This window comes from Ostrea edulis, chromosome 3 (genome assembly GCF_947568905.1).
Source record: "Ostrea edulis chromosome 3, xbOstEdul1.1, whole genome shotgun sequence".
NCBI lineage: Eukaryota > Metazoa > Mollusca > Bivalvia > Ostreida > Ostreidae > Ostrea > Ostrea edulis.
Window position 1 is genome coordinate 62,437,208 of NC_079166.1, and position 24,381 is coordinate 62,461,588.

The 24,381-nt window shown below is 37.6% G+C and overlaps 2 protein-coding genes across 2 annotated transcripts; both read left to right on the forward strand.

The window, feature by feature from the left end:
• Positions 1–299: 299 nt before the first annotated feature.
• On the forward strand, positions 300–1,466 carry LOC125676343 (acetylcholine receptor subunit alpha-type acr-16-like; the record flags this gene model as incomplete). The annotated part of the gene is made up of 1 exon (XM_048914225.2): positions 300–1,466. A coding segment is annotated over exon 1 (1,167 nt), but the record flags the coding sequence as incomplete, so codon positions are not given.
• A 12,397-nt stretch (positions 1,467–13,863) lies between these two features.
• Positions 13,864–15,328, forward strand: LOC125676342 (acetylcholine receptor subunit alpha-like). Its single transcript, XM_048914224.2, has one exon. It carries the CDS (start codon positions 13,864–13,866, stop codon positions 15,052–15,054), a length of 1,191 nt encoding a protein of 396 aa, XP_048770181.2. The 3' UTR covers positions 15,055–15,328.
• Positions 15,329–24,381: the final 9,053 nt, after the last annotated feature.

The window sequence follows — 24,381 nt, forward strand, 5'->3', positions numbered from 1 at the left end:
TATATTCTATGGCGTCACCATACTCGTAACCAAGAATGTGTTTTTGTTTTGATTTGTTTACATTTAAATTTCTTACATAATGTCAGTGATTGATAAATGTCCTTCAACAATTTCGGTGTATTTTACATTAACAAACAAAAATAATCCCTCTTAATTCTTGCATTCTTAGTATTTGATATATTAGGGACGTCATGATCACGAGGGCCATACATTACTGAGATCAAAGGCAGGTTCGTCGAGCTTTTGAAACGCGAAAAATGTTCATTATTCAATAATTTATAAAATAAAAAGTTAAGACAATGTTGGTGACATTCATAGTTTTTTCGCTGATATCGGGATCAGAAAGTTACACGATTGATCAGCAAACCCAGCTACATAAAGATGTTTTAAACGGATACGACAGACGCATTCGTCCTGGAATTGACAGAAGCGAGCCCCTTCAAATCGATGCAAGTTTCTACTTAACCACCCTGAACACATTTTCCGAGAGTGAGGGTAGAATCGCCATTGTGGGCGCTTTCCACCTGACGTGGATAGACCACAGATTGTCATGGGATCCGACGTCTTATGGAAACGATCTCGGCAAAACTACATTATTTGTCAAAGACATATGGACCCCGCAGCTCGTCAACTGGAATCCGTATAATTTACTGAACTTCATTGGTCTAAATGAACTGTCTTGTGAAATATACTACAGCGGGCAGGTGTATTTCCTCCCGCCCGATTTGTACCAAGCCACATGCGATGCTGATGTGACGAACTATCCATTCGATAAACAAATTTGTTCTCTGAAATATTACATTCCTGGTTACTATATTTATGACATCAACATCACGGCTACGTCATCGGCGTTTAATTTGGACTTATACACAGAACACGGATTGTGGGACCTCAGGGAAACTTTTATTCAAGTCGAAACAGCAAGTACCAACTTTCAAGTTATCAGCCTTACACTTCACATGAAGAGGCGGACCACCTATTACATAGCAGGACTTCTTCTACCCATCGTTCTAATGAATTTCATACAAGTCCTCGTGTTCCTACTTCCGGTTGAGTCCGGAGAGCGCTTGGGATACTGTATCACGGTGTTGTTAGCGGTTACGGTTTTCCTCACCATTATTCAGGACAAACTTCCAGAGGCGTCTGAACCAAACGTATCTCTTCTCACATACAAATTATTGGCTGATATGGTCATTGGTTGCGGGATGATACTCGCCGTTGTGATCGGAATGAGATTTTACCACAAGACCGACGACAAAGAAATTCCCGGTTGTTTACAAGGGTTTGCGAATTGCTTTTATTTGTGTTGTACACAAAAAAATTCCAATAAAATCGACGAATTTGCACCGGAGAAAGTTGACTTAGAGCCGAGAGCAATGACTGCCACATGGTATGACGTGGGAAAGGCATTTGACAGGGTGTGTTTAACGGTGTTCTTTCTGTCGTTGGTACTGAATAATTCAATTTATTTCATAACAATATTGTTGTGAAAAAAAATGAAATACATGAAGAAAAATACAGTTGTAGGCTAATCCTGTGTAAAGCAGTTTGACTTCAAATCAAGAAGATGAACCTGTAGACAATAATTCGATTACATATCTGACGTCATTGTACTGGATGCTCTATATTGTACCATATTTTAGTGTCACATTCTACTTTCATTTCTGTGGAAATTCACAGGAGTTATAATACCCTTACCATATTTATCATGATTCATACCCCCCAAAGCGGCGGAAATGGAAATATTTTCTATTGTCGTAAGACAAAAACGATAAAATAAATATTTTTAGCCGAGTTGCAACGAAGTTGAACTTGGCTATTGGTTTGGTGATACGGGCGGGCGTCAACAATTGGTTTCCGGGTGATAACTCGAAAAGTTTACAATCTAATCAAATGAAACTTTGAAATATTGTTGGGTACCACGTAAGGAAGACCCCTATTGATTTTGGAGAAAAAAGGTCAAAGGTCAAGGTCACAGTGACCGAATTTAGAATGAAAATTTCAGAAATATTTGGTTTCCGGATGATAACTCAGAAAGTTTAAATCCGAATGAAATGAAACTTTGATATATTGTTGGGTACCAGGTAAGGAAGACCCCTATTGATTTTGGAGAAAATAGGTCAAAGGTCAAGGTCACAGTGACCGAATTTAGAATGAAAATTTCAGAAATATTTGGTTTCCGGATGATAACTGAGAAAGTTTAAATCCGAATCAAATGATACTTACAGATATTGTTATGTACTAGGTAAGGAAGACCCCTGAAGACCCCTATTGATTTTGGAGAAAATAGATCAAAGGTCAAGGTCACAGTGACCGAATATAGAATGAAAGTTCAGAAATATTTGGTTTCTGGATGATAACTCAGAAAGTTTAAATCCGAATCAAATGATACTTGGATATATTGTTGGATACCAACAAAGCAAGGCCCCTATTGATTTTGGAGAACAAAGGTCAAAGTCACAGTGACCGAATATAGATTGAAAACTTCAGACAAATATGGTTTCTGGACAGTAACTCGAAAAGTTTAAAACTGAAATTAGTTCTTCACAATTATAAATATGCCACATTATTCCTGACTTTACAATGTATCCCATGCAACTCGGCTCATGCACCCCTGGGTGCATATACTGATTTTTGTTTATAAAAAGGTTAACCAAAGACGGACTGGGTGCAGTTTCCTTTAACCACCTTCAGATCCTTTAGGTATTTTGCCTACTTACATGTAGGACGATAGGATTATTTGTGCATTACACAATCAACCCACACCGATGCAAGTAACATTAGAATCAATTTTTGATCGGACACCCACACACATATGAATTCATTTGCTTTATTATATAATGAGATAATCTATAGAGTGAAATTAACCAGATGAAACTTCCATGGATATAATGTAGACGTATGTTGCCACATGGCACATTTGCGAACCAAGCTTAAGGATTCGTTTTAATATTATATTTTTTGCAGGTCACTTGTATTTCATTTCTAAGCCTAGAGGTGTACATTCGTTTACATGCATTTTCGATACCCGACAGTGTTCACGTCCAGCATTATATGGCAGGAGTTAAGAAGGATTCGATCACGTGATCAAAATTCTGCAATTTCTCATGGTATCGAACAAAGCCCGCCCGTCCGCGAAGCAAGGCTCGAAAGGTAACAAGTATGTGAAAGAAAATAGAAAAGTAGGTAAAAGAAAAGAGATAATCTCTATATACTATCATTGTAATTTCTGTAAGTAAAAAATGGCACTGCCATTTTGTTCAATTATCCGTATCATCGGCTGTCTCCGATTAATTCGTACGAAGTCATTCAAGGAGTTCCGAGTAATGCTTCAACAGTTATCCGAGTATTAAATTTGATTGGCAAGAAATAGAAGACTGACGTGGAAGTTGTAATCTAAGCATTCAATTTGTTCAAATGAAAATGTATAATTATCATTTTAATCGTTTATAGAAAATCATTATCGGAAAGGAAAAAAAAACCCCAGTAATACGACTATATTTATGAACGAGTTCATGATATATATCATAGTTATATATACAGCTTTTCTAAACGCCTTCGCATTTCTTTTCTCTCACTTTTATTCATTTATGTTTAAAATGTAGAGAATTTACACATCGATTTTGTTCATTCCTATAATGGTTTTGTTATATATTTGTTTATAGTGTTGGTTTTATAACAGGGTGAGAGAATCTTTTTCCAATTTACCGTACTTTACTGAATTATGATATTGACTTGGTACACACCAAGGACGTTTTCATGCTTCGCACGGTCCAGCTGTCACACAGTTATATATATTATGTAATAAAAAGTGTCAATGACGGAATATGCTAGCCCTCGGTCTTTGGACGGAAACGGATTTTGCAAGGTTACATATTTTCCGATATGCAGTCAATAACCTATTTACATGTAATGTGATAACGCACCGACTGGATTTCACAACTCGATGAAATACTTATATTTACACTCTTATGCGTAATATAAGATCCAAACCTCAGAAAATATAGTTTTGTGTCAATTTTGATGTTGTTTAGACTTGAATGACGTTCATTGTAGTTGTTGCATATACAACATATCTTTTATGGCTATGATACTTTTGTAATAAATTTGTTTATTTGTACGTTTCATTCCGGATATTTGCAGTCCGCGTTTATTACTTCAAAAATACAGTATCCTTTTGAAATTTAAATTCTATTGTCTAAAACCGTTTAAATTCGACTGTCGGCAGTCATTCAGGATATCTCTCACTTGTTGGTCAGCGGACGAAACTTTCCTCTGCTCCCCCTTTTGGTCATTTCAAGGTAAACTCCTAATTTTAGAAAGTATTTCTTATTCGGAATCAAACATATAATTTAGACTACGGATATTTTCTATCTAATAATAAACACAGGTGCTTGTGGACAGGACTTCCGGTACCCCCCTTCTTGTATTTTTAAATGTTCAATTCCTTGGGTATTTCGGACGTATTTTTGATAAAATACGTAACTTCAGAGTTTATATATTTCAATGGAATACACAAATCTCGCATAGAAACCATTTTTAAAAATGTCATATCACCGATCATAATATATGAACAAGGTGTGGAACTCAGCCAGCGATATGTTGAAAAAATCTACACCTCGCTGAGAAATCATATCGAAAAAAACACCTATAATGCACATACCAACTGAAAAGAACGGTCATTCTAAATCTACTGGTGATTCGTGGATTAAATGTATCGCTATTTGGTGCGCAATAATTACTTCACATCGCTCAATTTCATCGTTTTAACCTCGCCACTTTTCATTTCTGACTAGGCCTATAACGAACGGAAGTTGTGATGCTGGAGTATTTCTGTCGCAGCCAACTATTTTTAAAACGAGAAAACCCGAGACGAGGTCTTCCGAATACCATTAGCTACACGAAAAGGGAAGAGAATACCGATCATAGTAATCAAGTCGGTCATACATGTAATTTCATTTAACTGGTCAAGTCGGTTGTGGAAAGACTAGCACACCCACAAATATAATTAAAAACCTCATAGTGTTGGGTAGGTAATTTATCATGGAAATCAGAAAGAACCATGAAAGCACAATATATTGACAATGTTCCACATTTCAGTTATAATTAAGGCCAACTATATAGCATTGGCTAACATTCGTTTTTTATAAAGAAACAAAATAGCTTATCAAGCCCCTTACATATGATCAGATCCAAATTCGATTAAAAACATAAAAAGTAGGGGGGGGGGGGTTGGTTAACAAATTAATTGATAAAGAAATGTCAAAACTTTATGTTAGAACTTAAATATAAGATTAAACAAATATCAACAACCAGCACTTGCGCATGCATCGCACACATATTTTGTGTATAGTTCACATCATGATAAAAAAAAAAAAAACAAAAAAAAAACTACCCGCTTCTACCCCTACCCCACTCCCAATATCATTTTAGATAATTATAATCAAACATCGATCTGTTCAGTATGACCTAATCACAGGGGTTCAGGATTGAAATCTCTCTACTGCATATCAGCAATGTCTTGCAAACACAATAAAGTCAACTCATGTAGGTTATTCGGGGGGGGGGGGGGCTGTCTAAATATACATTGTGTCAACACCATTATGATCCAAATCATATCGTATAGGGTTAAGAGTTTACAATGATAATATATTTGGATATATTAAAAGTAGTATGGTTCCAATAATGTGTAAGTGTGCATGTCTTTAAATAAAGTCTTTCCACAACCGATTTGAAATACTATGATCGGTATTCTCTTCCCTTTTCGTGTAGCTAATGGTATTCGGAAGACCTCGTCTTGGGTTTTCTCGTTCTAAAAATAGTTGGCTGCGACAGAAATACTCCAGCATCACAACTTCCGTTCGTTATAGTCAGAAATGAGAAGTGGCGAGGTTAAAACGATGAAATTGAACGATGTGAAGTAATATTATGATCGGTGGTATGACATTTTTAAAAACGGTTTCTATGCGAGATTTGTGTATTCCATTGAAATATATAAACTCTGAAGTTACGTATTTTATCAAAAATACGTCCGAAATACCCAAGGAATTGAACATTTAAAAATACAAGAAGGGGGGTACCGGAAGTCCTGTCCACAAGCACCTGTGAAATTATAAAGCTTCTTTATTCTTGTTGTGATTTTGAATTTTCATTGACAAACTGAGAGCAAACACGAACTTGAGTTGATATGTAGTAGGACTCTGTCACGTATATGCTACATTTTTTGTTGCAGCAACCGGATCCGATTGTCAATGAAATTTCAAAATGAAAGTCAAATTTCTATTAATTTCCTTCAATCGGAAGTTCTAAACAGAGAGAAAATTTATGACGGAAAATAAGCAATCAAAATGTTAGTTCAGGTTATCACACGATTGAAACACTTAGAATTTATCGTGAACGTTTACACACTGAACACGATGATTCACTGAATTAAATTAACTTCGTAGTCTGGAATCGTCGTATACACAAACACCGGGATGATCCAGACTATTCACGTCGACGCTCTACTGTACGTATCCATTCAAATCCTTGCCTAGGTGAACACGCAGTTACTGTGGCAATGAAAATGAAAGTTTGCGCACCAGTACACCAAAAAAACATGTGCATGTTACTGAGCAAATGGAACACTTGTCAGTGGATCATCTTCAGGATTACAATATTACTGAAACCCCACATAGTGATTTTCATTCAACCCCTTGCCGTCATTCAGACATAGGTATATGTAGTAGGCCTACCCTGCCTACAGAGATTCTGAGATCGGACATATCTCATGTAAACAGAGTTCACAGAAAAGCAAAAGAACCTGAACTACGGCTTTTAAAGATTGCATAGTTCATTTTGAAATGCGTGGGATAAATCAGAAACGGCACAACAATTGTGTATGTCTTTAAAAGGAAATGCACAAAAACTCTTCAGCGATTTAAACGAAATACAAGTCTCTAATTATAATGAAATAATGTTTGTGTTAGAACAGAGATTCCACCCCCTGGTCAAGAATCGTCCTTCTGGTCGGAATTTAGAAATCGTCGGAAGGACAAAAATGAGTCCGTCACGGATTATGAATATTTCTGCGCAGGTTAGGGTGTTTGGTTTTTCCTGGTATTCCATATGATGCAAAAGAAATTTACGACCAATTCATATATCGTTTGGGAAGCCAGGAAATCAAAGCTCATGTGAAATCTAAACACCCTCAAACTCTTGACCAAGCCATATCACTTGCCGTAAAGTTTGAGTCATTTGAAGGGTCTGAAAGTACCCTTAACAAACCATTATATGTTAATGCAATACACAAAGGGGAAAAACCCGATCATGACTGCGAACCAAACAGTGTACTAGAAATAATCAACACGCATATTTCGGAGGGTTTTCAGAAACTCTCAGAGTCTTTGCAAAGTAGTAAAAGCCTATCAAAGCAGATCATCTAAATGCTATTATTGTGGGAGAAGTGGTCATCTAATCACACAATTCCAAACAAAAACATTGCCTCTCAAACCGTTCCAAAAGTTTACACTCTGAAAATTCGAGAAATAAGACGGGGTCCAACTTCAAGCTAAAAGTTCGACCCAAACCGTTCAAAATAAAAGAAATAAACTGCAGATTATGCTAGACTCTTCCAACCCTGATGTCATCATCGGGAAAGAAATTTGGTTAAGCGACAAGATCAATACAGCGAGATTTTTCCAACAGACCTCGGTTATGACGTAATTAGAAGGGATCATAAAGGAGATCCCCAAAGAGGAGTATCAATAGCCGCAAAACAGACCTAAAACTTAAACCATATACTGACTAGTGCAGACACAGAACTCATCGCTGGAACCATCGCCATCAGTCCCAAGAAAATAGCAATTATATCATGTCTGTATAGACCACCTGACAAAGCAGAGCAACAATAAACAGAGAAAAACATTCATCACATCACTACATTGCGCCAACCTAATAAAGAGGACGCATTCATACTCGATGGAGACTTCAACCTGCGTATACCCGACGTTGAATGGGAGAACAATTCCATTAATGGAACACAATTCATAGAGATTCTAACGATTCTTATCAACAATGGCTACAAATCTACACATATACAGCAAATTTTTGACAAACCAAGAGGGACGAAGACGCTTGACCTACTTTTTACTTCACATCCTGGACAACTTAACAGATGCAAAACTTACCACTTTTGGGAAACAGTGATCACGATATAGTACTTGCAGACTTGGCCACAAACATATTATGAGCTAAAATTATAACGAGGAAAATAAAATGATGGAAAAAGCTGATGTTCATGGCATAAACGATTTCTTACAAGAACAACTGTTAAAGTTTAACTCAACACCTATGAAAACATCAATAACATGTGGAAAGCAGTAAAAGAGATCATCCTTGAAGCAGTTAACCAGCATGTACCATTAAGACAAACCTTAGCCAAACATATTCACCCTTGGATGAATACTAGCCTCCGCAAACTTACGAACAACAAACATAGAGCATATACCAAATCCTAACAAAGCAAGAAACCACGAGACACGAGACGCTACAAATCCATCAAACCTCAGAACGAATGCAGACGAGCAGATAACCGTTACATGGAAGACATTGTTAGCGAGGACCTACAGAAAAACCTAAATAAATTCTAGTCTTATGTGAAAAGCAGGAAACCAGACTTAAAACAGATAGTCACGCTTAAATCTAAAGAAGGTTTACTCCATACTGAAACCACTAAGAAAGCCTCATTATTGAATCAGCGATTCCATTCGTTATGCACAAAAGAAGATCTACGAAACCTACCTCACCTGGGAGCTATTCCGTTTCCACGCATGGACAACATTACTGTAAATGAAAGAAGAATATTTAAACTACTTAAAGGACTCAGACCATTTAAGGCCACAGGACCAGATGAAGTACCATCTTTCATTCTAAAAAGTGCAGCAAACACCAAAGTATCATATTTGACCAGCTATCACTAGACAAAGGAACAATACCAGATGAATGACGAATAGCAAAATAGTGCAGATATACAAAAAGGAGGGAAGCAACAATTAGCATATTACCGTCCTGTTTCTCTAATATTAATAGCCTGTAAACTCTTGAAACATGTAATACACAGCAGAGTCATGGACCACTTCGACGATCACAACGTCTTCTGCGAAGAACATGGCTTTAGATCTAGACATTCCTGCGAGACACAACTAATTGTGACCTTGGACAAGATAGCCAGAAATATGGAACAGGGGACCCAAACTGACATTGTCCTTTTTGATTTCTCAAAGACATTTGACAAGATATTCCACCAGCATCTCCTCCTGAAACTAGCACACTATGGTTCCCGAGGTAGAATCCTAAAGTGGATCAAGGACCTTCTTAGTAACAGAACCCAGTTAGTCGTACTCGAAGGACAGACATCAAAACCATTGGATGTACTATCTGGAGTATCCCAGGGAACTGTATTAGACCGTCTACTGTTCGTGGTCTACATAAACGACCTACTTGATTGCAGAACATCAAATGCTAGATTGTTTGCAAACGATTGCCTTGTGTACAGAGAGATAAAAAATAATAATAACTCACACAGCTAAACTCCAAGATGGCAATACATCCCTTGAAGCCTGGGAACAAAAAAGGGTAAATGTGCTTCCACCCAGAGAATTGCACCGTCATTAGAGTAATCAATAAACGTAAGCCCCTGCAAACACAGTACCGTCTCCATGGACATCAGCTAGAAGCAAAGACCTACAATGGACAAAGCATATTCTCAACACCATCGGAAAAGCAACAAGAACACTGTGCTTTCTTCGAAGGAACTTAGGACGTTGGAAACCATCAGTCAAAGCAACAACCTACTGCACTCTGGTCAGACTATCAATTGTGTATGCATAAAATATATGGGATCCACATCAATCTACTCTGGTTAAAGAAATTAAACAATTACAGCGAAGAGCAGCCCGATTTGTCTTCAACCAATACAACCATTACACAGATACCACATCAGGATGCGTTTACTCTTTCGTTGATTAACTAGATTGGGACTCACTACTGGACAGAAGAACTCAGCATCGACTCATAATGTGTTAGATGATCCGACACAATCTGGATGGACATCAACCCAAATTCTTATCCTATCCCAGGAGATAACAGAACGAACGGGGACACAGATATAGACAACCTAGAAGCATCAAGAAAGTTTATAACAGCTTCTTCTTCCCTCGATCGATCAGAGAGTGCAACCATTTACCGGCGACATTGACAGCAGCACCAACATTGAAAGCATTCAGGGCCAGTTTAGCCAGAGTGCCCTGCTCCCAACTTATGCACCACTAACCTAGAGCTTGTCGTCTCTCTCTCTCTCTCTCTCTCTCTCTCTCTCTCTCTCTCTCTCTCTCTCTCTCTCTCTGTGTGTGTGAATATGTTCAGTTCTAAAGCCTTCTGTTTTTAACCTAGGTGAAGTTTACCCAACACTTAAACATGAGTTCAACTCCGTAACTACTACGGAAGAAGAAGAAAAATATCAGTTTTTAAAGTCATTCCTTCTCAACCAAGCGTAGCATAGTTAAGTCAGACAGACACAGATAGAAATCCGGTTGCTACGTTTTTAAAGACACAGCGTAATGTGCTTGGTTGTATATTGTATAAAGTCCCGCTCGAGAATTTTCCATATGGAGACGTCAACATTGCCGGTGATGGACTGCAAAATTTAGACCTATACTCGGCGCTTATGGCTATTGAGTAGGGAGGGGGTCTTTATCGTGCCACACCTACTGTGACACGGCCCCTCGTTTTTTTGCGGTCTCATCCGAAATACAGTATGCCCCATTTAGTCTCCTCTTACGACAATCAAGGGGTACTGAGGACCTATTCTAATCCGGATCCTCATGAAACACATATTATACAACTTCTATCAATATAAGGAAATTTAAAGAAAGTACAATTTGATTTTGAAAACAGCAGGAACATTATATCGTTTAATCTTTTTGTTAGCCATTTTCTAAATACTATTGTAATCGATCGAAGAAAATATGTGATGTACTTGACTTACTTGACTTAATTCCTTCTCTCCTCGTGGAGAATAGGGCCATGAACAAGTCCTCTCCATTTACTTCTATCCTGGGCTGATCTTGCTGCCTCTGTCCATGACCCAAAACCTAGTTCTTTCCTCTCTCTTTCTATTGTTCTTCTCCACGTTTCCTTCGGTCTTCCTCTCTTTCTTTTTCCTTCTGGTGTCCAACTAAGGGCTACATATGGGTGTGTTCTTTTATCCATCCGTAGCACATGTCCAATCCACTGCCATCTGCGTGTTTTTATCATAGTGCTGATCTTTGCTACTCCTGCTATCTCTCTAACTGCTACATTTGATATTTTCATTGGCCAGTAGATCTTTAAGATTTTCATAAGACATTTGTGCTGGAAGGTATCGGGACAAGGCCGAACTAATGGGGATCTGGGAGCAGCAAGGGCCCCATAGATGCAGTGTGTAGGCCCACCGGCGTGTGGACACGCTCTAGCACTCATCAACCTTGCCCCAGCTATGGGAATATAGCCGGCAAGACATGATGTCGATAATCAGGGATGATTATCTGTCTAGGAGAAGGAAACCTCCGATGTAAAACCCGGATAGGTGAGATTCGCAACCAGGGATGGCAGCTTACCTAGGAGAAGGACACTCCGATGTAAAACCTGGAGGATGGCATCCAATAGTCTTAAAAAGGACCGTCATCTAAGGGAAGGAAAACCCCAACAGAAAAAACCACCTCAACGAAGTTGAGCGTAGGGCTAATCACCCGACCTCATAAAAAGAAGTTGATTACGGAAACTATGTGATGTACATTACTGTAGCAAAGAAGAAGAGAGAATTTTTTGAAAAGATCGGGCATTGAACCCGGAACCCTTGCATACCTAGATAGATGATCTGACGACTATGCTACCCATTCCAATATAATATTACTACAATATAAAATGTAAACCTACTTAGGAAATCACACAACAACTCTTCATATCGAGATGAAAAAGAATTGTAGAAAAAAATGTCAAAAACTTTGTGTATGTCCTTAATTGAGAGATTTCATAACCGCTTTGCCAACTAAACTTGCCTACTTTTCGCAATTCTTGAAACAGGTGCGGCGTATTTCAGATAAGATTATATATGTGTTTCCATCGATGATTAAAATGATCGAGTTTTCGTGTATGTTGCAGGATAACCTCTTAGATCGAGAAATGTTGTTTTGAAATATAACATTTCGACACCGAGGAGTTTATACTGCAAAATACACGAAAACTAGAACTTTACTTCTCTTTTACTACGGCTCAGAAATATACAGCTGATCGTTTTCCTATATAGCTACGAATTAAGTCAATATGACGTCATGACAATTTCCGAAACGGCCTACATTGTTATTTGCTGACGAAAAAGGCGAGATGGTAGGGATATTCTCATCTATTTTGAAATAGTATTTCAAGTATTTAGTTTGATGTGTACGGATTTTATCAATTGCTTTGAATAAAAGGTGAAGATAACGAACAGTGATCAATATCATAACTCCTATAAGCAATACAAAATAGATAGTTGGGTAAACACGGACCCCTGGACACACCAGAGGTGGGATCAGGTGCCTAGGAGGAGTAATCATCCCCTGTTGAGCGGTCACACCCGCCGTGAGCCCTATATCCTGATCAGGTAAACGGAGTTATCCGCAGTCAAAATCAGTGCTTAACAATCGGTATGAAAGATGTCAGACAGCGTATGACCCAATGATAGGTTGTATTGGCAAACTAGATCGTTATATACAGTTCAAGAAAAACTTGTCTGTGCATCGCCATGTTTACATGTGTATCGCTCTCGGAGTGCTTAGGATTGGTTTATACTGACTAACAAATGTTCTTCACTCATTTTATATCACTTTGTTTTACTACATATATTGATTGAGTTTTTATTGTTTTAAAATTGAATTATCGGTCATAGACTGTTTTGTTGCATTAGCAAATTTCGAAGTGCAAGCGAGATGTATGTCAATTTTCTCATAATTTGTTAATTCGTATGAAGGTATATCGTAGAATAATGACCGCTGCATTCCTTTTATTTTTGCAATAACCATGACAGAATTGATAATAACAGTCAATGAATGTTTTCTGTTTATATGGATGTATGGTTGACAAGTATCAATCAACCAGTGAAACATTCATAAATGAGGACGTAAAACAGTCCATATATATATTATTTACCACTGGTGGGTCACTTTTTTTTCAATTCACTGTTCAACCTGTGAATTGTTTGTTTATAGGATGACAATTGTTTTTATTATCGGCATTTAAATCGTTGAGTGCCTGTAGTTTGGGTGTATGAAACATAAATTTACGAACACTTTATTTCATTGTAAACACCTTTTGAAATGCAACTGATATAATGAAAATATTTTGGTGTATACATGAGAGAATTTACAACGTTATTATTTTGATATGATGTATATACATGTAATCATATTTTGGTAAAGAGTCAAAATATTCTACACTTATACTGTCTAGTTTAACTTGCAACAAAATACCAGACTTCAAAAACAAATTTGAGAATGCAAGATTCTATGACGTCACCGTACCCGTACACAAGAATGTGTACTTTTGAGATACACTGTACATGTATATATATAGTTGTTTTGATATGTTTACATTTATGTAAAACCACGAGCCTTTCTTACATAATGTCAGTGATTGATAAACTTCCTTCAATAATTCTGGTGTGTGTTAGATTAACGAACAAAAATAATCCCCCTTAATCCGTGCATTATTAGATTTAATATATTAGGCACATCGTAATCACGTGTGAGGATTATGCATTACTGGGATCAAAGGTTCGAAAATCCATTATTCAGTTATGTTGAGAAAATGTTGATAACATTCATATCATTTTTGCTAATATTGGGATCAGAAAGTTACACCATTGATCAGCAAACCCAGCTACATAAAGATGTGTTAAACGGATACGACAGACGCATCCGTCCTGGAATTGATAGAAGCAAACCCCTTCAAATCGAGGCAAGTTTCTACTTAACCACCCTGAACGCATTTTCCGAGAGTGAGGGTAGAATCGCCATTGTGGGCGCTTTCCGCCTGACGTGGATAGACCAGAGGTTGTCATGGAACCCGACGTCTTATGGAAACGATCTCGACAAAACTACATTATTTGTCAAAGACATATGGACCCCGCAGCTCGTCAACTGGAATCCGTACAATTCACTAAACTTCATTGGCCTAGATGAATTGTCTTGTATAATAAACTTTAGTGGGCAGGTGTATTTCCTCCCGCCAGATTTGTACCAAGCCACATGCGATGCTGATGTGACGAACTATCCATTCGATAAACAAATTTGTTCTCTGAAATATTACATTCCTGGGTACTATATAAATGATATAAACATTACGGCTACATCATCGGAGTTTAATTTGGACTTGTACACAGAACACGGATTGTGGGACCTCAGGGAAACTTTTATTCAAGTCGAAACAACAAGTAACAACTTTCAAGTTCTCGGTCTTACACTTCACTTGAAGAGGCGGACCACCTATTACATAGCAGGCCTTCTTTTACCCATCGTTCTCATGAATTTCATACAACTCCTCGTGTTCCTACTTCCGGTTGAGTCCGGAGAGCGCTTGGGATACTGTATCACGGTGTTGTTAGCGGTTACGGTTTTCCTCACCATTATTCAGGACAAACTTCCAGAGGCGTCTGAACCAAACGTATCTCTTCTCACATACAAATTATTGGTTGATATGATCATTGGTTGTGGGATGATACTCGCCGTTGTGATCGGAATGAGATTTTACCACAAGACCGACGACAGAGAAATTCCCGGTTGTTTACAGGGGTTTGCGAAATGCTTTTATTTGTGTTGTACACCAAACAATTCCAATAAAGTCGTGGAATTAAGACCAGAGAAAGAGGACGTAGAGCCGAAAGCGATGACTGTCACGTGGTATGACGTGGGGAAGGCATTTGACAGGGTGTGTTTAACAGTGTTCTTTCTGTCATTGGTACTGAATAATTCAATTTATTTCATAACAATATTGTTGTGAGAGAAAAACGAAATGCGTGAAAAAATACAATTATAGGCTAATTCTGTGTAAAGGAGTTTGACTTCAAATCAAGAAGTTGATCCGTTAGACAATAATACAATTACATACCTGACATCATCGTACTGGATGCTGTCTATTGTATTATAGTTTAGTTTCACATTCTACTTTCATTTCTGTGGGGAAATAGAAATATTATATTTATCATGATTTATACAAGCATTGTTCAAAGCTGCATGAGGAAATGGCTATCATTAAAATGTGTAAAGACATTAAAGACAAGAAAGGATGGACATATAAATATTGTCTATTGTGACTTGATCCCACCTTTGGTGTGTCCAGGGGTCCGTGATTGCCCAACGCTTTATTTTGTATTCCTTATATGAGTTATGAAATTGGTCATTTGGAAAACCTACATTGTTGAATACCACTCTGATTCTACACACAAGTACTCTGAAGCTGAAATAAAAAATATGCTGGAGTTCCTCATTGACAATGTCTTTGTAATCTTTGGTGATCAAGTCTTCCAACAGTTTGTTGGAATTGCCATGGGCACAAATTGTGCACCTTTGTTAGCTTAAATGTTTTTGATATTCGTATGAAGCAGAGTTTATTTAAAACATGAGAAGAAAAAATATCTTAATATGGCCTTCGACTCGACATTTAGATATATCGACATTTTATCTAATAACAATAATTATTTTCATTCATATGTCGATGAAATATATCTCAGTGGATTGGAAATATAAGACACCACAGAGTCATCCACATCTGCTTCATACTTAGATATTTTATTGAAAATAGATATTAACGGAATACTAACAACTCATTACTTTATGACAAACGGGATGATTTCATCTTCTCTCAGTTGATTCGATACCCAAGAGATGTTATGTGAATGATCAGTTTTTAAGTCGAAACAGGCTACTGACAAACAAGTTGATGTTACAGATGGTTTCAACAGTCAGCATTTTGCAAATTCTATAGTCGTTGTGATGATTTATTGGCCAATACAAACTATCTTTGGTCAAATGCTGTCTGATGTGTTTACGCCCATTGTTAGGCGTACTTGGCACACTGAATTTGACTACGGATTACTCCCTTTACATGATCAAAATATAGGGCTCACGGCGGGTGTGACCGGTCGACGGGATACTTACTCCTCCTAGGAACCTGATCCCACCTCTGGTATATCCAGGGGTCCGTGTTTGCCCAACTCTCTATTTTGTATTCCTTACAGGAGATGTGAGATTGATCACTGTCCGTTATCTTCACCTTTCATAGGACAAATTTCGGCCCTTAATACACTTTGTTCTTTGCGAAATACGGTACTAACGGATACAGAAAAAATAGGCAGGCTGATCCAACATTACAAGGACTGAATGCTACGTATGTGCGGCTATGTTATACTCTGTGAGCATTGTATATGTATATTAAGGTATTGATATCGCTATATAACAGGGGTAAATAGACAGCCTGGATCAATGTCTACGAAGATTTCTTACAGTATAGAACTGGGAAATAAACTAGTTTTATATGTTCAAACTTAATTGCAGAACCAGACATGAATGTCAAGTGTTGAAGGGAAATATTTATTTTCTTCACAAAGCCTTCCTTTTGGCATATCACACAATGTACAAAGCAGATTCCGTATAGCAATACTAATGTACAGGGTACAGATGTCCGTTCCCCTACATCTCCTGTTCATAGCAAACTTAAGACCAAATCTGATGTTTTTACCTCATAGCAAACTTAAGACCAAATGCAAGGTGAAGATAACGAACAGTGATCAATCACATAACTCCTATAAGCAATACAAAATAGAGAGTTGGGTAAACACGGACCCCTGGACACACCAGAGGTGGGATCAGGTGCCTAGGAGGAGTAAGCATCCCCTGTTGACCGGTCTGATGTTTTGTCTCATAGCAAACTTAAGAACAAATCTGATATGTTTTTTATAGGAAACTTAAGAACAGATTTGCTATATTTGTTTCATATTAAGAACAAATCTGATATCCTTGTTTTATAGCAAACTTAACAACAAATCTGATATATTTGTTTCATAGCAAACGTAAGACCAAATCTGATATCTTTGTTTCATAGCAAGTTTAAATAAAAACCATAAGCTGAGAATAGGCTTACATGTAAGTCTAAATTTCAAATCCAACTTTTGAAATAATTTTTATAAGCAAATGCAAGGTGAAGATAACGAACAGTGATCAATCTCATAACTCCTACAAGCAATACAAAATAGATAGTTGGGCAAACACGGACCCCTGGACACACCAGAGGTGGGATCAGGTGCCTAGGAGGAGTAAGCATCCCCTGTTGACCGGTCACACCCGCCGTGAGCCCCATATCCTGATCAGGTAAACGGAGTTATCCGCAGTCAAAATCAGTGTGCCAAGAACGGCTTAACAATCGGTATGAAACACGTCAGACAGCATTTGACCCAATGCGAGGTTGTATTGACGAACTAGATATTTATAACGACCATAGAATTTGCGAAATGCTGACTTCAATCGAGACTGTTGAAATCCCTGTACCATCAACTTGTTTGTCAGTAGCTTACCTCGATTTAAAAACTGACTATACCCAGAACAAGCTCTTGCATATCGAATCAGTTGAGATATATAAACACCATATGCAGGTGTTAATGGAATATGCTACATAAATGTGGGAAGTTGACGATGGAGAAGCTGAAATCTCAGCATATCTTTGTATTTTATTTTCTTAAAATATATGTGAACTTTTGAGTTGTACTGAATAAGCTAAAAATGGATTTCAGATTCAGTATTTTGGACGGCAATACCTTTTGTTTTTCAGGAGGCCTAATGAAAAGAAAATTTCTGGAAGTTCAGTTGATAAGGTAAGGAGGGACCCTTGGGATTAAGCTAGGTTATGACCGCACTCTAACAGTACGATACTCTGGTGTCTTATCTCAACTGGTCCGGTCTATTTAATGTTGGAACTCGAGGTATATTCACGATGACCATCGCACCAGTTTCTGCCCTCAGCCTTCTGTTTGTAAGTTACAAGACATTCATCTTATTTTTCAGATAAAAATAAATCTTATAGCTTCAATATTCGTGTATGTGCGTAAGGGTCTTACGCGTAGATATAGCATTCGGAAATGTTTATGCTACCAGAATAATGATCTTTTTTTAAAGAGTTGAGAAACTGTCTAGTGATTTTAAATACAAAATGAGACTGGATTTACTGGCGAAGAATCATTAATCAAACATTGTTATATTTGTATCAATGTACTAACAGAATTGTTTTCAACCCTATCAGTAGAATGTGTTTAAAACCATCTTAAACATATGATTTCTACAAAAGCACTAATTACAAATATTAGGATTAAGACGAATAAGACAACAAGGAAAGTGGCGGCCTCGTTTTGTTTTTACATAAAACACGTCGCATGAACATCCCTGAATATCAAGTACATAATGGCACAAAATTCTTTTTAAATTTTCATAATTGACCCAATGAGAAAATAAAGGAAGGCAAATATATCGTGACTGTATAAAAAGAAAGATATATTTTGAAATATAAAATTCATTAAGTTATTCTGGTCATTTTCCACTTAGTGTCTGCATGTTGTTATAAATGACGCGGCAGTGACCACCACTCCACGCAACACACACCACCACCACACTAGACCCACGAAGGAGCCGGCGGAGAGTGGAGTTATGTCGTTCCAATATGACCACTATTGTGTAGGTATGAGTTCTTCCTTTGACCACTATTCTGTAGATATGAGTTCTTCCTTTGACCACTACTGTGTACATGTAGGTAGGAGTTCTTCCTTTGACCACTACTGTGTAGGTATGAGTTCTTCCTCTGACCACTACTGTATACATGTAGGTATGAGTTCTTCCTTTGACCACTATTGTGTAGGTAGGAGTTCTTCCTTTGATCACTATTCAGTAGGTATGACTTCTTCCTTTGACCACTACTGTGTACATGTATTCCTTTGACCACTACTGTGTACATGTAGGTATGAGTTCTTCCTCTGACCACTATTGTGTAGGTATGAGTTCTTCCTCTGACCACTACTGTGTACATGTAGGTATGAGTTCTTCCTCTGACCACTATTGTGTAGGTATGAGTTCTTCCTTTGACCACTATTCTGTAGATATGAGTTCTTCCTCTGACCACTACTGTGTACATGTATTCCTCTGACCACTACTGTGTACATGTATTCCTCTGACCACTACTGTGTACATGTAGGTATGAGTTCTTCCTCTGACCACTACTGTGTACATGTAGGTATGAGTTCTTCCTCTGACCACTACTGTGTAGGTATGAGTTCTTCCTCTGACCACTACTGTGTACATGTATTCCTCTGACCACTACTGTGTACATGTATTCCTCTGACCACTACTGTGTACATGTAGGTATGAGTTCTTCCTCTGACCACTACTGTGTACATGTAGGTAGGAGTTCTTCCTCTGACCACTACTGTGTACATGTAGGTATGAGTTCTTCCTCTGACCACTACTGTGTACATGTAGGTAGGAGTTCTTCCTCTGACCACTACTGTGTACATGTAGGTATGAGTTCTTCCTCTGACCACTACTGTGTACATGTAGGTAGGAGTTCTTCCTCTGACCACTACTGTGTACATGTAGGTATGAGTTCTTCCTCTGACCACTACTGTGTAGGTATGAGTTCTTCCTCTGACCACTACTGTGTACATGTAGGTATGAGTTCTTCCTCTGACCACTACTGTATACATGTAGGTATGAGTTCTTCCTCTGACCACTACTGTGTACATGTAGGTAGGAGTTCTTCCTCTGACCACTACTGTGTACATGTAGGTATGAGTTCTTCCTCTGACCACTACTGTGTACATGTAGGTATGAGTTCTTCCTCTGACCACTACTGTATACATGTAGGTATGAGTTCTTCCTCTGACCACTACTGTGTAGGTATGAGTTCTTCCTCTGACCACTACTGTGTACATGTAGGTATGAGTTCTTCCTCTGATCACTACTGTGTAGGTATGAGTTCTTCCTCTGACCACTACTGTGTAGGTATGAGTTCTTCCTCTGACCACTACTGTGTACATGTAGGTATGAGTTCTTCCTCTGATCACTACTGTGTAGGTATGAGTTCTATGAGTTCTTCCTCTGACCACTACTGTGTACATGTAGGTATGAGTTCTTCCTCTGACCACTACTGTGTACATGTAGGTATGAGTTCTTCCTCTGATCACTACTGTGTACATGTAGGTATGAGTTCTTCCTCTGACCACTACTGTGTACATGTAGGTATGAGTTCTTCCTCTGACCACTACTGTGTACATGTAGGTATGAGTTCTTCCTCTGATCACTACTGTGTACATGTAGGTATGAGTTCTTCCTCTGACCACTACTGTGTACATGTAGGTATGAGTTCTCCCTCTGACCACTACTGTGTACATGTAGGTATGAGTTCTTCCTCTGATCACTATTGTGTTGGTATGAGTTCTTCCTCTGATCACTACTGTGTAGGTATGAGTTCTTCCTCTGATCACTACTGTGTAGGTATGAGTTCTTCCTCTGATCACTATTGTGTTGGTATCCTTGATTAACTATTGCCATATATTTCCGAGAACGCGCGAAGCGTTAGTCGGCATCATTCGTAGACTTGCTCAAATCTTGTTTTATATGCCCCCGAAATCGGAGATTGGGGTATATAAATTGTTGGTCTGTCTGTTCGTCTGTTTGTTTATCTGTTTATCCCAAAGACGCTTACCTTGTCCATAAAGTTTTCTAAATTGATGGTGATATGGCTTTCATATTTCACATGTGTATTTCTTGTGACAAGACCTTTCTAAATGATTGACCTCATGACTGGGAATTTGACCTACTTTTGACAAATTTTAACCTAGGCCATAACGTTTTAATGGTTAGTGATAGAACTTTTATATTTCCCATGTGTATTTCTTGTGACAAAACATGTCTTTTGGTACCACAAGTTTTCACCTTGTGACCTTCACCTTGGAGCTTGACTTACTTTTTAAAAAAAACTTTACCCTTGCCCATAACTTTTGAATGGCTAGTAATAAGGCTTTCATATTTCACATGTACATGTATATCCTTTTGACATGCCTTGTTTTTGTTACCACATATAATTTTTTGACATGATGACCTTGGATTTTTATCTACTTTTGGAAAAATTTAACGTAGGTCATACTAACTTTTGAGTAGTATGTGATAAGGCTTCCATAATTCAGATGGGTACCCCTTTTGATTTTGACAAAACCTTTCTTTTAGTACTAAAATATTTGACCTGGGAATTTGATCTACTTTGACAAACTTTATCCTAGGCCATAACATTTTAATGGTTGGTGATAGGGCTTTCATACTTCACATATGCATAATTCTTATGACAAGATCTTTCTTTGGATACCATAATTACTTTTCCGTCATACGGGGACATCAATGTTTCACAAAATATCTTGCTTTATACACTGTTGTTTATACACTTATACACTGTTGTAATATAAGTGAACGAGTATCTTGAGCTGATCAACTTGTTTTTCAAAGCCGTTTGTTGACTGTGATTTAAATCCTTCCATGTTTAGACATTATAAAAGAGGTATCAAAGATACATTAATGAAAGTTTTTAATCGAGGCAGGGGGATACAGTCAAAATAAGTTGATTGTACAGGAGATTCAACGATTTCGTTTAGATTCAGGATTTTGCAAACTCTATGGTCGTTATAACGATTCAATTTGCAAATACTTCCCGTCATCAGGTCGAATACTGTCTGACGTGTGTCATATCAGTTGTTGGATCGTTCTTTACATATTGATAGTGACTACGGATTACTCCGTTTACCTGAATAAGATATAGGGTTTACGGCCAGTGTGACCGGTTGACAAGGGTTGCTTACTCCTTCTATGCACCTGATCCCACCTCTGGTATCTCCAGGGATCCGGGTTTGTCCTGCTCTTAATTTTGTATTCTTTATGGCATTCATGCAATGGATCACTGTTCTTTTTTTATTTTTCATTCAGGCTTGAGACAGTGAACAGACGGTCAACAAATATGTGATTATTTGAGACACGTTGCAATGTTGACCGATGGTTTTAATTTTTCCTAATACGTGTACACGTCTCATACAACCTGCATGATCAACACATACATATGTAAAACCGTGGAAAGATTTAAATTCGTGGAGGGCAATTTTGGCATGTAATTTCGTGGGTATGGTTTCTATACATTGAAACATCATGTAAATTGTGTAATCAAATTCGTGGGATACAAAAAACACGAAAATTGAGCCCCCGCTAAATTGAATGATTCCATTGTATACTTTTATGACACTACAGGCAAAATTTGAAGAAAGTACAATTGGATCTTTAAAATCAGCAGAAAAATTCTCTTGTCTATAGTGTGCAATGAATCTTTTTTGTAATTGTTGTCTCGTTAGCCATTTTCTGATTACAATTTTAATCGATCGGGGGAAATATTTGATTTTAGTTCCATTCTTCATGTCATTCATGAAACAAAATGTTCGATACGAAAATATGAAGATATTTTCAATTTTGCTCTTATCGCTTTGGGGTATTTCCTTAAAGAGACATGATTCGCCACGATCGCACAATCGAGTTCAAAATTCAGTTAAGATTGAAATTGTGTTTTTGTGAGACAAAGAACTCCAAAATTAGCTTGAAAGGTATGACCCTTGACTCGATGTTTCTGTGTGTTAGGTGTTTATTCTAGAAATGATGAGAAGATATGCGAATGTATGCGATAGTGAAATTAATATATAATCCATTCACTAAGGATGCTGGAGAGTCCTCAAATTAAATTTGAGGATTTTTTAAATTTTAGATATTAACGAAAACCTCAAATGGTATAACTATCCAATGCGTTCTGTAGAATTAATAAGATTGGACCGGGAAGCTGTCTGTTTGTACTAATTGTGTCCAATACTATTTATCCTATACACAGCACCTGATTGCCTTCAAAGACGACTCGCAGACTTGTTACATTTATTCCGTGTCATATGACGAGCGCCAGCTAGTGCACACGGATACCGGTTTCTTCCAACTAGAGGTAGAATAGCAAATAAAAGAGTTTTTGCCCAATCTGCAAAGGGAAGGTGAAGGAGGGAATTTAGGCTCATCATCAGCTATAACTGTCACAAAATTTCTTTCCAAAGCTTCGATTGTTTAAAATCAGGGACGGGGTTGTTCGGGTTCGAGTTCAGTTCTTAAGTTTTCAAATTTATATTCTTCATTCACCACTGCTATAAAACTTAGCCCAATATATGTTTATTTGTATATGGGCAGCCACCCCCTCCCCTTGATTTCACGTGCCTCTAAAATATCTAATAATCACCCTCCCGTGCATGTAACAGAGTTATTTTATATTTTATGTAAAGAAAATACACGTTTTGTATTTGGATATAACACAAGTATTACGATATGTTACCATTAGAAATTCTACATGAATTTAATGCTGTATTTTTTTCTTTAAACAGACTCAGATAGTTACCATAGCAGCAAACGCCACCGAGACCTATGCACGTGATGATCTGAGCGTGCGCAGTTCCTTGTTGTCCAATTTCTGTCCGGATGGTTTCTCTCTTATCAAACTGAACTGATAAAAAAGCGGAACTGAATCATTCTAAGTGCAGGACACTGTGTTATACGATATCTATAGATGCAGTTCTTATATACTCATGTTGATCGATTTTACCAACAAATTACTAATCTACACGTAAACTAGGACTGGTGGGTTGCTTTGTTGTAATAGAAATATGAATTGGAATAAAACACTGGATGTGAATATCTTTTATGTAGATATATCTACTGAAAAACATAAATTCTAATAGGAAATTTTGTAATTTACTTCCAAAGCATGCCTTAGACACATTGCCAGGTTATGAGGTGCACGTGGTATATTCTGTTTATTGGTTTTCATAACTATAACAGCCACACAGTTGGATATGAAATATATGTATTTCTATATTTAGTGCATCCTGTAGCACGTACATGTCTGGGAAAATTTTAAGGATTAGGATGGTTAATGATAAAAGAAGAAAGAAATTCAATAATATTTCTAAGCGCTGTGATATGCTGAAAAATACTTTACTTTAAAATCGCAAGATGAATATCTGTCTCACGCTAAAGATTGTTCAGTTTTAGAATACCATTCAACAAATACCACTGCAGTGTGGTTAAAATTATCGACATTTGTGACAAATGCATGAGCAAATTTGAAATCTACCATATTTAATCAAAATTTATCCCATATTCTCAACTGAATGGATAGATTACTTCAGTCCTCTTGCGAAATCCAATAGTCATCTCACGAGAACTGAAC

Coding starts and splice junctions, on each gene's coding strand:
- LOC125676342 (XM_048914224.2), top strand. CDS start 13,864: ATGTTGATAACATTCATATCATTTTTGCTAATATTGGGATCAGAAAGT.